The sequence below is a fragment of the Astatotilapia calliptera genome, chromosome 12 (genome assembly GCF_964374335.1).
Source record: "Astatotilapia calliptera chromosome 12, fAstCal68.1, whole genome shotgun sequence".
Lineage (NCBI taxonomy): Eukaryota > Metazoa > Chordata > Actinopteri > Cichliformes > Cichlidae > Astatotilapia > Astatotilapia calliptera.
Window position 1 is genome coordinate 24,963,070 of NC_137433.1, and position 16,620 is coordinate 24,979,689.

Here is a 16,620-nt window from a genome sequence, read left to right on the forward strand (position 1 = left end):
ATTTCAATGCTTTTTTCTTCTTCTTCATTTTCTTTATGTAGAAAGAAGGAGGTTTCATGTGCTGTTTGGATATTGTTTAAGGAAATATTTTTATTGCACTTTCTATAGTTATCTTTAAACTAAAAATACACTGTTATGTGTGGAAGCTCTGCTATAATGGAAATTAGTGCTGTCGGGTTATTTAAGGTTAGGCAAGTTAGGGAAAGTTAGTGGACTTTGTAGTCAGTCTTTTTTTCAGATAAGACCCATTTATATGCTCAAATGTTGTGAAGCTTTACTTTTCCAGGGCTTTGAAGTTACCAGCCAGTGAATTCAGGCTAACAAATCTGGCATCCTTTCATTCTAAAATAGCATTTCGGATCTGTTTGGGTCGCTAAGTTAACCTGTCCTACATTTTCTCATGTCACAGTTGTTTCTTCTTTCTTTCTTTTTTTCCAGTATAATGTAAAACTACTCACTTTTTCTTCTTTCTGTTGCAACATAGCTGCAGTGGCACCCCAATACACCGACTGTGTTAGACTGTGGTTACGCAAAATGATGTTATACAACATGTTAACACGCTCATCACAACCCAGTTGGTGATTTTGCTCCCATAATTTCGAATTTAGTAATAACAAATAATGAAGCAAAGACATGAATAATTAGTTTCGATTTAACTATTTCCATCTTTCGTGTTTTCTTGCTCCTGTGGTTGGGTGAAAACACAAATCAGAGCTGCTGAGAAACAACTCTGGCTCATGGTTCAGTGGTGTTATGGCTTCATTAAATGAGCTCTACCATCACTAAACCCCTTTAAAACTGATAAACAAGATATATAGACCATAAACAATGAAAGAGCAACAGAATTGGTTTCATTTTCTCTCCTTGAGGCAATTGTTGTTGTGATTTGGCGCTATATAAATAAAGTTGAATTGAATCCTTTTCAGGAAGGAGGGATGGAAATGAAAAAGTGGCGTGAGTCATAGAAAAAATAGGAAGCAGAAAGAAGAGAGACGCTGCAATGACTTTAATTTAGTGATTATGGATCTTACCGAGTTGTCTTTGTCACATTCATGAGACAAGAAAACAAGGCCCAATGCAGTGATTAGGATGCATTGGTGGTTGATAGTGTGTGTCCGTGTGATTGTGTGGTCTGTGTTTGGGTGCGACTGTGCTTGGGTGTGTTTGTTTTGGTATATCTGCGTGTGACTGTGATTGTTTCCAGAGTGTCAATGTTTCTGGGAAAAGTAGCTTATGATTTAATTACCTTGGCCCAAGCAGAGGCACAACCCTGGACCTGTGGAAGAGAGGAAGGAGCACGTCTGTACAGTGTGTGTGGGTTGGATATTAGATGCAGCAGTTAGTGTTGCATGAGATAAAAATCACTTGCATATCAAGTACATTCGGCAAGAGCATGATAACTTAGACACGCATTGAAAACATTTTCAAGGATTTTAAAACTTGAGCCTGAACGCAATTAATCAAAGTTCACTCGACAAATACAAACGCGGTTATTACCACCAGAAGAACCTGAAGACAGCACACCTGCAAATGAAAGCACCAAAAAATATCTCCCAGTGTAGTCTAAGAATATTCCAACCCCCCCCCAGTCACCCCATTTGTATGATAATGGGAGGGTTTATGAACCCCTAAAATGCGAAATGTTATTTAGCACCAAAAATACTCAGTGATCATGGCACACTGGTGGATTGTGTTCATTTAAGAGATCCTGGAGATCATCTGAAAAACAATTAAATGAGCTCTACATTTGATAAAACAGTCGTCAAATAGTCATAGTCATCAAAAACATAACCCAGTAGAAATTTTATTTCTCATCATATTGTAAGCATAATTTGTAGATGATGAGATTTGCTATAAACAGGTTTTTAGTGAATAGTAACCCATTACCTATTAACCCTTTAAAGCCGGTCAGAGCAGCACGCTCCGTTTTGCGTAACTATTTTTAGATCCCGGTAGAACTGCAACCATGTAAGCTAGCGCAATAATTTTTTTTGCATATGAAACCGAAGGAGTTGTACTTACATCTACTTATGCCATCAGCTATAGTTTTGCAAAAACTGCATAAAAAGCACTTGCAGCAACAAAAACATAATATTCCAGAAACACGCTTTGCCGATCCGATCAGCTGTTTGTAACACTTCCTACGTCCATCAGCGCGAACTATCGCATATCCGCCATGACCTGCCTGAAACCGGAAGTGACGTCATTTTGTGGAAATGTAGTTTTTTACCTTCAGGGCCTTATGAGCCTATACTGGTGTTTTTAAAAGTCATGTTTGATTTTATGACTTTCTGTATCGTTTCTGGGATGCTTAGAACTCATATTGCACTGCTGGAAATAGTTTATTTTAATGCATATGCTGTTATTTTGCAAATTTGCATCATACTATTTACTTTCGTTTTTACTGCAGTATATAAAAATTGGTGTATTTCAAAAATAAAACTATAAAGACACTCAAAATAAATTTCCTGTGATGGAAAACTATTTTGCGCAACTCCTTTGTATTTGCAGTTTTGAGGGATAAGCTTCTTAAATTTCTCTAACTAGAAATATATGTTAAAAAAACAAAAACGATTTTAAATTTTTTGTAGTTGATTGCACTTTTTTGCAATTTATGTAATTACTATTCACTTAATGCATACATATTATGAAATTTTGGGCTATAATGGTTGTATTGATGTATAGCAACTTGAAATGCTCCCAAAAATGGCACTACAACATGTAAAAATATAATATAAGCTCTGGCGGACTTGGTAGGTCTTAAAGGGTTAATATCTTGGTACTTCTCTGACTATAATTTGAAATAATGACATGAATATACATAATCTGTATATGCGTTCCTATTATTGTATACCTGTTTTTAAAATTGTGTTATATTACTAGTGCAACTGTGGATGGACATTACAGTGGGAAAAAGAGAAAAATATGTAAATACGCAATGGTAAAAAAAAAATGTTACATTGAAATCTATGGGTTTAATAAATGGAAAAGCATTACATTTTTCATTTCAAAACATAAACTCACCCTCATGTTCCTCACAGTTATTTGGTCCGCTGTCAAGCATCCCCTATCTCCTTTACTGTGAATTGCAAGTGAAGGATGTGAGAGAAAATGTTACTTCTACCATTCAGTAAAAATTAACATTATTATGTATTTACTGTGGTAACCACGCCATTTTTATTAGGTTATGTTCAAACAGTTTTGATGCAACAGCTTTAATGCAACCGCCAAATTGTTAAGGAGAAGCTTCTTCAGCCGTGCACATGGAAAATCATTGCAATCGCTCAAGCCGCTGCCTTACATTTACCAGCAGTGACATTACTTTTTCTATTGCGATAAATGCTGAAGTTGAAGACATTTTAGTCTCTTCCCTTTTTCCGTACCACAGTTCTGTTTCATTCTTTGCACACCTGAGGGTCATGAACTACAAGCGTCAGACACAAGCAGTGGTACCGTTCATAAACTGGATAAGAAATACCATGAAAGAGAAAGTCAGAACACAGTGCTAATACATTTCAGATACACTATGTAAAAAGAGGTAAGCTGGCCTTCAGCACATCACTCTATGGTACCATTCTAAGTGAGATTTTGTCGTCAGTAATTAACCAGGTTACGAGCCTTTATTAAGCTTTGCACGTAGAGTGGCTGTTCTGGTGCATAAAATCAAGTGCTCCCTATTCACACATATTGTACATTGTTTATGAAACAGCTGCAGCTGGAGGCAAAAGCATTTCCCTTCACAGGCTACAGCATCCTCTTCATTACCGGGACAATGCCTTTTTTATGTGATTGCGCTGTAACGTAGTGGAATTGATGTAACCTTTAAAAAGACATATTGAACCGGTGTTTGTATTAACTGATCCTGTGAGATCAACAACCTCGTGACTAAAAGACACAATAGGAAACAGAAAAATCACGGCGCTCAGTCATAACCAAGTGACATTTTTATCATAAAAGCACTACTGAAGAGTTTTTCATTATTACTCAATGTGCAATTCATTAAAAAATGGAACAACAGGAAACATTTCTGTCACTAAAAATTGAAGCTGATGTTCTAAACCTCTGCTCCCCCATATTTTCTTTTCTAGCTAGTCATTTAGGCCACAGGCTAATATTTTATGTCAGTGCATTTTTTTAGAATTTGCATAGCTCTCTGCTGCCTTTAAACTCACTCATTTTTATACAATTACATTCATATTTTTTGTGTTCCTGTGTAAAGCCAACTCTATTTTTGTTTCCCCAATATTACTCAAAGCAAACACATGAATTCCACTCTGTCTTAATTTCATCCACACATAGAGGCTTTTACATCCATCCTATTTGTTTGCTTGCATTCTCTCCCTTGCAGGGCACCATTTACAATTCAATACACAAGCTAAAACATTAAATGTTAGGAAAATTACAAATGGTGTCATTGGGGTATATTACTGGCACTTTTTTTGACTGATTGTTGGGGTTTTACACAAAGGGCAATGACAGTGTTAATCAGATTAGCAGAGCTTTGGTTGATTTGACATCAGAGGTCACTGCACATATATTGTGCTTAATAATTGATTTGAGCTCTTTTCACCCAAATGTAGGGGAAAAGTGCCCTTAATGCTCAATTTTAAGCTGTTGAAACAGATTTTTTTGCTAATTTACGTAGCACAAAGCCCATAATCTTTTCAATTCAAAAGCAATAATGAAAAGCCATTAAATTATTCTTAAAAGTAATAAAGTGTTCTCTTCTCTTTTTAAGGTTGTAAAGAGCTGAATTTGCTATTCTGATGCCCTGCGGTGAATTATTGAACACACACACGTACACACATGTACACACTGCAGAGAGCTACAGGCTGTGAAATTACCCAATCACAAGGTCTTGTCAGTTCTCAGACATTAGTCATCTCACATAGGCCAAGTGAGGTGATACACACACACACACACAAAGACAGAGGGTTTTGAAAAATTTATAAATCTCCATTAAAGTTAATGACACACCAAGTCCAAAATAATGTATTAGAGGAGAAGTGTGTGTCTGTGTGCCTGTTGTCACCCGAGGCTATTTATGTGAATTGTCAAGAGGTGTTAAGATGTGAATGTCCCAATCTGGTTGTTTATTCTCCATTTTTCATTTTCTTGCGAAAATATCCCGTAGATTTACAGAATATTAACTAGAAGCTATGTTAACAACAGGCACCTTGGCTTGTACTGTGAAATAAACTGTGATTCTCACCTTGAGTCCATTTCCAATTCTTCTCACGCACAAGCTGCTATCTCACTCATACCCGCAGTTTGACCATGCACATACACAACAAGGACATGAAAATGAAAAACAGATCCAACACACACCTATGCAGGGTTCAATGAAGATGAGCCAAAACACTACATGAATCTACAGTCAAGGGGGAATGCCGAACAGTAAAATTGCTGTGCTGTGCTATGAAGTTTGCCGTCCTGCAACGCACAAATAGTGTAATCTTGGCTCGACACAACATTTTTGGACTAAAACTGCTGACTGTAGTTATGAAATTTCAGCACTGGGGTGAATTGGTCCCCTTAGAGCACGTTAGGCAGAAAAGGTCTAAGACGATTCAGCCCATAAATATCTTTAAATAGTTCAATTTTCAACCTGTGAGCCATTCTTGGATCTCTTAGAAAACCATCTCAATAACTCAAGTGCTGAATGCTCTGGGATGTGTTCTGCATGACCTCCGATGCACCTTTCTGAGCATTGTTAACCACCTTGTAAATGTCTTTCAGGTGAAGTATGGCCGGTTTGGTTTTGTGTGGGATGCAGCAGTGCTGGAGTACGTTGCTAATAATGATGAGGATTGCTCCTTCTACACCGTCAGCAACAACGCACCAGACCGTGGATACGGTATCGCCATGCAGCACGGCAGCCCCTACAGGGACATTTTCTCCCAGAGGTAAGAGCCTTATAACAGTAAACAGCAGCCAGCTGCATCGTTAACTGCATTTTATTTGTTAGTTTACAAAGAAAGTACATATTTTACTTGCTGGATCTGTTCTGTTTCATACCATTCATCTCAGTTAGATTGTCTTCTCTTTTAGGTATAGAAAAATCCACCTGTTTTGGAAATGAGTAGCATTCAAAATATATTTATATGTATCTTCCTAGTTATGGAGAAGTCCAGTAAGTTGTTTTTTTTTTTTTATTGCTACTCCAGATTAATTTCTGTAAAAAATGGCCGCTACCATAAAATTTGCCCTTGTACAGTGCCCGAAGAACCTTAAGACATCAATCTAGACAACAACAAGGTGGCAGATAAAAATTGCCAACTTCTGTCTTCCAGAATTAAGAATGCAATGGCCTTTTTCCCATCTTCTGTGCAGTTATGTGAGGCTTAACGTGAGGTTATCCAAGTGTGACTACCTTGCCTCCCAAATAAGTCAGCAAAGGTGCAGTGCAGACGTAGCCAAGCTGTTTCTGGTTGTGTATCTTGTTACTGTAGCACAAAGCTGAGACTCTGTTGCTTCTCACTGCTGAGTACAGTAACTGAATTTGTTCATTTTTTTTCATTATACATCTAGTTTCTTACAGTGACCAGGAATCTTGGTAGTGTCTTGAAATGCAACACAAAGTCATACATCTACACGCTGAGAGGCCTCATTTGTTTTTTGCATTAATCTTTATTGCTGTGCAGTGATGTCACATGAGGTGAAGTGTCTGTGAAAGCCATGAGCGTATTGGTTGCATCTTAATCCTGTGGGTTTATGAGTTATGAGTTTTTTGGTCTATTTGTGGATTTGGATTTGTGTGTGCTGTAAGTGAGTGGAACATCTTGTGTGTGTGGGCCTAACTTTGCAAGCTTCACAGAGTTTGAATGGGTAGGCCTGTCTGTCTGCTCCATATCTGGTGAAGCGTTACACTTCTGAATATTGCCTATCATCACTTCTATTAAAATAAACAAGGAATTAATTGACAGGCTATGGAGGCAGTGTCACACTCTTGGGAAGTCAGTTTTAAACCGTTAACTCACACTGGTCCCCATGCTTCAAACGAAAAACCAGAGAGAAATCGTCAGGAGAAAAAAAATTACAGAGGCATAATTATTTTGTTTTTCTTTGCAGTGAGTTTTAGATTTTACGTTGTGCTATTCTCTAATATACTGACAAAGCACAAAGTCTGGGTTTAACAGGAATCATATGAGCAGTCAGTGTCTTGGCACCATGGAAAGAAAGGTTTCATTATGTTTAGTCATTGCTGAAGGCCAGGTCATAACAAATCTGGAGGCTTGACACATCTTTTGGTTGGATTTGTGTTGACTGGGAAATCCAACGGTATTTCAGAGGGATACATTGTGTACATTCCCTTGTTCATTTGTTCAATTGCTTATTAACACAATTATCTAATCAGCCAACCAGATGGCAGCAACTTGTTGCATTTAGGCATGCAGTCATGGTTAAGATGGCCTGCTGAAGTTCAAACTAAGCATCAGAATGAAGAAGAAAGGTGATTTAAGTGTTCGTTGTTGGATCCAGAGGGGCTGAATATTTCATAAACTGTTGATCTGCTGCATTTTTTTCACACAACCATCTCTAGAGAATGGCCTAGAAAAGAGAAAATTTACAGTGAGCAGGAGTTCTCTGGGCAAAAATGCCCTATTGTTGCCAAAGGTCAGAGGAGAGGCTTGCTAGGAACGCTAAAGTAACTCAAATAATTGCTTCTTACAACCAAGCTATGCAGAAGAGCGTCTTTGAATTGACCTGACAACCCGTCAGATCTTGAAGGAGCAGGTTCCATAAATTTTGATAACAGAATATTGGAAAAACATAGCCTGGTCTAATGGGTCTTGATTGCTGTTGCAACTTTTGTTGGGTTGGTAGGGTCTGAATTTGGAATAAACCACATGAATGCATGTGGGGGATATTGGCTTGGCATGTCACAAAACTCAGATGATCTCAAATTCGTGCTTGAACATGGCAGTGAGTTCACTGTATTCAAATGGCCTCCACAGTCACTGGATCTCAATCCAATAGAGCACCTTTGGGATGTGTTGGAACAGGAGATTCACATTCTGGATGTGTAGCTGAAAATTCTGCTGCACCTGTGTGATGCTCTCATGTCAGTATGACCCAAAATCTCTGGGGAATGTCCAGCGCCTTGTTGAATATATGCCATGAAGAATTAAGTCAGCTCTGAAGGCAAAAGGAGGTTCAACTCAGGAATAGCAAGATATACCTTAAAAGGTGCCCAGTGAGTGTATTTTCCCCACTTCAATAAATAATAATAAACTGTAGATTACATCTTTTGTTCATAGTTAAGTCTAGCCTAGTCTTGCTTATGTAAATGTGTAGCAGAAGGGGATTTTTTTTGGTCAGTAGCACAAACTGATGAGGTTGTTTATCAAGCAGTCAATCACATTCTCTGTAGGCAGCAGCAGTGCAGAGTGGAGTGATGGAATCTATCCAAAATACTGAGGAGAAATGTTGTGGAACTAGTATACAAGCTTGAGTGTTTATTAAGCGTACCAAATGGCACATGCTGCGTTGTCTACAGAAATGAGATGGGCATGATTTTATTCATATCAGTGCATCGCTATACTGGTATGAATCTCGTCTACTAAAAGGGATTTCAAAGGCAGCAACACAGTGTATGGGTAGACAACGCTCAAGCTGGCCAAAAACAACTAGAGCCAGTGGGAGGAATTATATAACCAGCCAACATCTGTTAAGCCTGCAAAACCTTCTCTGATTCAAGTACAAGCACATGTGTCTGAGACCACTGTGTCATTTTTCCCTCTCTTTTTGCATCTTTTTTGAGATTTCATTTCTTGACATGACATGACAGAACAAATATAATAGCTATAGCTGCAGGCTTTTCTGCCTTTGTGTTAGAAAAACACATTTTGTATTAGGATCTCTGTGAAGCTTTTTGATTCTATCCCTATGTAAGTTGCTTTTTGTGGCTTTGGCTAATTCTGCCTAAAGCTGGTTCTCATGTCTTCCTGGTAGGCTGTTCTTGCTTTCAAATCGGTCGTAATGAAATACTTAGAAACATGTCTCAGAAGGATCAGTTTTAAAGCACTCCACCTATGTACACTCTAGATTCATTTGCATATATTATCCCCATAACCTGATACTCGTTTGAAAGCATAACATGCGTTAAATAGGCATCAGTGTGTAGTAACTTTTACTAGTGAGAGTTTCATGTTAATGCATTGTCCTATGTTAGAAAGTCCTAAAAAATACTACTAATACAAACACCATTAAGATAAGCAAGATGATTAAAATATAGCAATGATGAATAAAGATGTCATTGATTGGCTGGTCTAACTGGGGAGAGCTTTAACCACTTCTGAGGAGTATTTACTTTACTTTGTATTTACTGTGTGTATCAGTGTGCGTCTTCTGCATACTTGAGGAGTGTTTGCTATCTGCATGCCCCTGGAGATAATATGAGAGATGAAAAAGAATTTATTTGCTTCGACACTTTGAGGAGAAAGAGAAAAAGGCAGACTGCTACAGCTTCATCAGTTTAAACCATTTAGTTTGTAATGAGAAAACCATCGGCAGAGTTCAAGTGCAGCACCAGCGCATGCCTGCTTCTGTTTGTGTGACTGTGCGGATCTAAAAGTTTTTGGCGGCACAGTAGAACAAATAGAGTGCAAATGTGTACATGCTTGAGTATGTGTGATGCTCTGTGATTGCTGGAGACAGCCTGCAGATTTACCAGTCAAAAAAAAAAAAACCAGTGCCGTAAAGGAGTAGTCCTCTAATTTAAACCGACAGCTTCTGACAAGTTGCTTTGAAGTGCTGAAGGGCCAAGAACTTCAAAAAAAAACCTTCTCCCTGGCAAATATTATTTTTGTCTCTGTTTGTCTGAAGGCAGTGATGTGAAGATTTAATCCATAGCTGATGGACATCTTGAGGGTGTTGGTGCCCAGATAGATAGACAGATAGATAGATACCTGGGAAATGTTAGGAGGAACACTTCAGAGAAAATCAACTACACGACCAATATTATATCAAATTTTGTCTTTCATTATTATCTTTCTCAATTTAAGCACATTTGAGGTGAGCAAGGAGAGCCACATCTACCGTATGAGTTTGGCTTTGGTCACAAAGATACATTTATATAGTTGTTTTATTACCTGTCTGCAGGCAACTGTTCATCAGTGGCCTGAGGGCTAATCATTAACTGCTTCAAAAATAGAGCCATGGTGGGCTGTATATCTGTAGGGACCTTGGCAGTGCATGTTGTATGGTACATTTGAGGGGTGAAATGGCGTATACACCTGCAACAAATCACTGCTACAAACAGATAAATCACACCTCAGAGGCTGTGGCTTGGATTGCTGTGGTGAGCACCCGAGCCTGGCTTCACTCTGGAGAAATTACATTATCTTCTTAGACTGTGTCATGTAATTTCTTGGCATGGTTTATATGAAAGCAGGGATTAGAACTTTTGGAGGTCCTGAGTTGGCCGTTTATTATTTTATTATTTTATAATTTCATATATATTTATTTTTATCTTGAAAGGAATCATGTGTTTCTCCACAAAATAACTTGGCAAAAGTAGGAAACCTACCGTGAGGGCTTGGTTAGGGTTCAGTATTGTGTTATCAAATGTAGATTTGTTTGGAGTAGCTTGCCATGATGCCACTTTATTCAGAAGTGATTATTATTACTCTTATTTAATTATTTATTTCATTTTGGTATCTTAACACCATGGCTAAAGTCTTTATTCAGCCTTTAATCCAGCAATGTGTGCATATATTCTTTGTTGCTGTTAATTCCATTTCCAGATGAAAAATCAAAGTCAGCAATAGTAAGTGTTGTGTTGAGAAGTGGAAGTAGTCTTTGACTAAAAGTTATTTTAAATGATGTTAAAGCGCATCGAGTCCCAGTAAATACAAGGTAAACTATATATGGCACATAAACAGTTCGTTGTGATGCTTTCAGCATTCTGGCAAGCTTTTATATCCCCAGCTCTCATGACAATAAAATTGTCAGCAATAGTTAAAAAACTCTTGATGAACTGACTTCTGAAAGTTTGGTTATTGCAAACCTTGAAGGGAAATTTAATGAATTGTATAGTGTTTTTTTTTCTTTGGGAATGTATATGATAGTGATAAAGTAAATTACACCAGTGAAGGGCACATATAAACGTTTTTTTAAAGCTGCCTTTGCTCATGTAAATCTTACATTTTAGTCCCAGCAGAGGGGTTGTAAACAGAACCTGCAGAAGAGAGATGAAGGTATATTGCCTTGTCCTGTCCTGTCAGAGGTGTCTCATGCATTTAAAAAGAAAAATCTACTATATCTACTGGTGAAAGACGTTTTTACTATCTAGTGGCTAACACAGATGAAATACTGAAATACATTTAATGAAAGTCTATGTAATTGTCCTTTCACCTGACCAATAAAAATTCAAATATAATCTGAACATTGAAAATAAAAAGGAGGTCAGGTCTAATTGAGGAGGTTTGCCTGTGCTTGTGAGTCACACTTACACAATTGTATAAAACTCGCAATGAGAAGGAACACACAATTATACTGACTGAACAATTAGCATGGAAAATCGAACCAGTAAGTCAAATCAGTGACAGAAAAGTAATAGTAGTTTCATAGTCATTTAATAATCGGCAGTGTGTCATACTGTATCAGCAATGTGACTCAAGCTTTACAAGTGACCATTTCTGCTTTCTTTGGCTTTCACTCATTATGAATGTTTTAACTTTGAGACAAAACAGGGTGAACTCATGCTCTAGGATTTGTTAAATTAGAAAAAAATATATCTTTTTATTAATTAAATAAGCATCAAATGACTATAATGGAAAATTACTGATCTGTATTTTTTGGGGTTGGGTTGCTCATTTTACTATTATATAGTTCAATTCTACATGCTACACTTTCAAAAACATGTTTTTCCAATAGCTCTCTTGTGACCTTACAGCCCCTACGTGCACTGAGTGGTGAGTTGTATTCTGAATTTTCTGCAGCAATCAACAAATAATTAGATGATGAAGTATCAGTTTTCTCCTGTGCACCAACTCCCAGACTAGCCTCATCCCCCATTTGGAAACTTTGGACCCAGCTGCTTTGCTTGCCTTTGTGATTTCTCCATCAGACTGCCCCTGCAGGTGAAGATGTCTGCAGTTGATGATAATGGCTGATGATAATCTCGTACAGGAGGCAGAGGAGGTATTCTTTGACATTCTACTGTAGAGTCGGATCCAAATAACAAGCCAGACTCATTGGCTTTTTCTCAGTTCTCTTTTGGGACCCTTCGAGCCTAGTAATGAAGAATCTTGAGTTCCTCTTTAAGATGATATATGTGTCGCTCGTCCCACTATCCTGCCACAAGTTGTTCATAACAGTGAAGCAGAACAGTGATTTTCCAAAGGACGTTGGTTTTCTACTGTTATTTTTGGAAAAGCGTAACCTAGCTTAGGTGCTACATCCCAGGGAAGCCTTTTCAGAAATTTAAGCCGGATGCTGCTCAAGATGTTGCAGGGCAAACATGGCGAGGTTATCCTCGCCTTGTCTGCCATAGCAATTTAGCCCATCGCTCTTTCCCCAGAGATAGCCACGGACATCAGGAAGCACGGCTTCAGCCTCTTTGCAATAATGACAAAGTGGACGATGAGCATCAACAGCATACTTTTGTGTTTTAGCTTTCTCCAGAAGTCAGATGGAGGATGCTGGATGGCCCCTTATCCCCCGAGTGAGGCGTTTAGACCACTCCTTGACAGAGCCATGGCTCGTTTACACTAAACAATCAAGGAACCAAAACGATAGAAGACCTTCACCGTCACAACATCAAAATCGCAGAGGTGCTCACCTCAAGAGGAAGTTTGCTCCAACCATTACTAACCCTGGGTCTCCATGTTTCAGTACACTTGGTCCCGCAGCCCACCCACAATTGTTTCTTCCATTGCACACAGGTGGCACTACTGTGTAGGGAAGGGATCAGATGCTGGTTTATCAGGACCACCAAGATGCAGTTCTGACAGACTTACTTGTGCAACATTGTTGAATTCTGGGCTTCCCCTTAAAACCAAAGCGCTCTTCTTTTCACCAAACTGAGCATTTATCTACATAAGAACTAAACCACCTTGACAACAAAGTTGTCCCCAGTGAAACTGAAAGTGCTAAACTCTCTAATATCACTTGTTGCACCCCACAGAGTGGCGCATGTGCTACCTGTTGTACGTCTGCTGGATTTGGTGCCTGAAAGTGTTGTGGTTGTCCCCTTGGGAGCCCTCCACATCAGGTAAATTCAGGACAATTTAGCTGCCTGCCCCTCAACGAAATACAGTACCAAAAATCCATATTTAATATTCCTCTCCCACTGCAGCCAGTTTGTCATACATAAAAATCCCACATGTTCTCTCTGCAGGGGAGCTCCTTTGGGACAACTGTGTCAGACATACCAGAATGCAAAGATGCATTTCTCTCTACCTAGAGATGAATATACCAATCTTAAGTCGCTGGTGGGAAGTGAAGAAACCTTTGTCTCCTCGCATAATTTTCACTGAACTGCACTTACTTCCCCATTCATTCTGGTGGCACCAGAACAAACAAGCATAGTATAGCTGTTAGTGGGGGAGCTGTGGCAGTTGTCTTGTTACAAAGACATATGAAAGACATATGGTAACCCAATGGACAGGAGTTTTGATAGAGATTCCTGTTTAAGCTGGGGTTCCTATCTGAACTCTGTGAAGGGATCTCAGAGGTCATTCGTGGTGGCTTACTGTTAGCATGTACGAGTGAGTAGGCAATGAGTCAGCATCTCATTTGAGGCGCCACGGGCTCCTCTTTTCAAGTTTACAAAAAACCTTGCATAGTTAGCATACCTCATCTCCCTTTTGAAACCTGCTGCATACATAATGTACGACTTGAAGCACACTATTTTCCTCGGCTGAACTTCATTAAATACTCTTGCATAATTCGGACTCTGCAGAGTTCATTCTGCAGGAGTTGACCTGGTCACACAATATTTCCTTCACAGGCCTTTCCCTGCTTAATAGAACCCAATATCCAAGGAGCAAGATCTTCTACTACAGCCTTCTACTAAAGCCTGTCATGCAGGAAAATGGTGCACTTTCCAGCAGTGGTGCATGGACAGAAGCTCAGACCTCATGTTGTGTCCCCTATCCCCTGTAGTGACCCATCTCCACATGCTTAAGAGCATAAACAGGTTTTTCATTATATTTTGCACATGGCTAACATCAAACAGATCCAACTGTTTATCCAACACAAAGTACACTCATGAGGTATGTCTCGCTGACTGTGTGAAGCTATCAGACAAGCCTACAGCAGCAGGAACAGAGCCTCCATAGGGCGTCTGTGCTCACTTTGCGAGCACCTTATCTCATTCACATCCCTCCTCAGTGGGATGGAGTTGTCGAACAGCTGCACAGCGGCATCTTGGGTCTCTCACATTCCCATTCATCTGTTTCCATCTGCACAATATATGTTAGTTTTCCCTGACTAACTCATTTTTATGCATACTTGACAGCTCGTAATATGTTGTCAAATCTCACCCTTTTTATGCACGTGCCAAGAGGTGTTCCTCTAATCCCATCATGGATTAGTGAACTGCGCAGTGTGTAATGCCCCACTCTCCCCTGCTGTTGCAGGTGTGTTGTGGCAAAGGAGTCTAATTTTCACTCTTTTTCTTTCCACACATGGACTGACATAGTAAATTATCATGAAAAAAAACAAACCCAACCTTATTTCAATACCTTATTGTAGCGTATTGTTTTGTGTGTGTGTTATCCACTAGGAAACACTGGTGTCGTGGTGGGATGTTGACCACATGCCTTATCCTAATAACGACAGCTCTTAGAGGAATTAGCATGTGCATAATACTTACTTACAGCAAGCCCAGATTCTGTGATGACAGACCAACTCATTAGGCTGTAAGCTGTGTTTGTTCCCCCTGTGTCAGAAAGAAAACGCTGACTTACAGAACACAAGGACATGAAAGAAAGTCTTGAAGGTTGGACAGGCACAGAGGGATAAACACAATAGCTCCAACTTTTAGCAGCTTATGCTTATACACACAGAATCTATGGTTACAGTGTGTAACCAACTGTACTGTATTACTCTGTATTAAAAGAATAATCTAAGGCCTGTGGGTCAAGTCCTTTTCCAAAGAAAACTTTCACCTAGATTCTTAGTGAGAAAATTGTATTTTAGCTTTACTTGCTGGTTTGATTTTTGGGGCCCCGTTAAGTATTGACGTTTTTATCTGAGTCTCTTTTTCATGCTCTCTCCCTCATCTTTCTCTTTCATATTGATTAGTTCATTTCAAAAGCAATTTCAATTGCAAACAGCACAAGTTTCAAATGCACCAGCAGCTGTCATGCATTCACTCGATGAATACCCTCCAAATAGTGTATAATCAGTTTTTAAAGTTCAGATTTTAAACAACAGAAATTATTTTATTTTGAGAACTGTGCCTTTGATCTTTTTGGTGTCTTTGTAGTAGCATAATACCTTGAGCGACAAGCGTGATTAGGCTTGATCAAGGCTTCTGCCAAAGAAACCAAAAGCTACATGCTGGTTATTTGATTCACTGCATCGCTCTTTCTGTTGTACTCACTAAGCTCCAGTAAAGCTGGAGGCTCTAAAGCCCTTAGTTTTCACTGCATGGAAATCACACCCAAAAAAAGTCTTTTCTAAAGAAACTCTTGTTTGTCTTTGAAATTTATGTGTTTGTATGTGTTTATGACACATTGTGATTTAATGTCAGGTGACAGTCTAAGCCCAAGTCTAAGTTGTCTAAGCTCTCTCAGTCTGTAACTGTCACTCTTTGTCATTTCTCAGTCAAACTCAGCCCATGCATTCATTTAATCTTTGCAAATCATTCATCAATTAACGATGAAGGTCTTTTTTCTTACCCTGTTTCTTTCTCGATATGTTAATGACAGTTAATGGCTGTTTTACTTCTGTGCGTTGTTTATCATAGTTCAGCTCGATAATCTGTTTCACTTCGTGAACACAACTGTGGCTTAATGGTCCTTAATTGAAAATTTTGTTGACAGTGTGTATGAATGTGTATTGAACCCTGAGGGTGCTAATTGGTATAATTAAGCTTAGCAAACTTTACTTGAGGGACCAGAGACCCAAGGGTGAATAACCTCCCTCACTCCAGTCCTCGGGATTCATTGTAGAAGCGATATCTGTGTTGACATGGGGCCTTATATTGTGATTATGAGGCCAAAACAGAAACAAAATGCTTCATATGAACGACTCAGTCAAATAAAAGAAACAAAGATGGAAATTTGAAATGTTTCAATGGAGTAGTTCCACTGAATAATTATATTGTGTAAACAACTGAGCCTCGTTGCTTTCAGGCTGCTCCCTGTACGTGCCCTCCAACCTGCGTTCCTTCCTCCATAAATGTGGACATATTCTTCTCCAAATGATAAAGCACGTGCCACTGAGATAGAGTAGCTGTTGAAGAAGATAAATGCATAAAGTATTGATCCCTTTTGTGCACGTCACATTGATCGGACTAAGTGTGAGCAGCTGATGCGAAAGCTTCGATCGTAATGAAAAAACGTTTCCTTGCAACTGAAGCCACTGTTAACTGCCGGAGCAATCAGAGCAGCTTGATGATTATCACTGGTGGCTCGCAGTAGGATAGTCTCGTACTTTAACATC

The 16,620-nt window shown here is 39.0% G+C and overlaps 1 protein-coding gene across 2 annotated transcripts in view; it reads left to right on the plus strand.

Moving 5' to 3' along the window:
- grid2 (glutamate receptor, ionotropic, delta 2) overlaps positions 1 to 16,620 on the plus strand; it is a 548,182-nt gene that overhangs the window by 504,586 nt on the left and 26,976 nt on the right. For both annotated transcript variants that reach the window (XR_013912448.1, XM_026188535.2), the window contains exon 14: positions 5,740 to 5,906. Coding sequence is in view for 1 of the 2 variants with exons in the window: in XM_026188535.2 (XP_026044320.2) it covers positions 5,740 to 5,906 (167 nt within the window). In the remaining variant the exon portion in view is untranslated. The remainder of the gene's footprint in view (positions 1 to 5,739; positions 5,907 to 16,620) is intronic.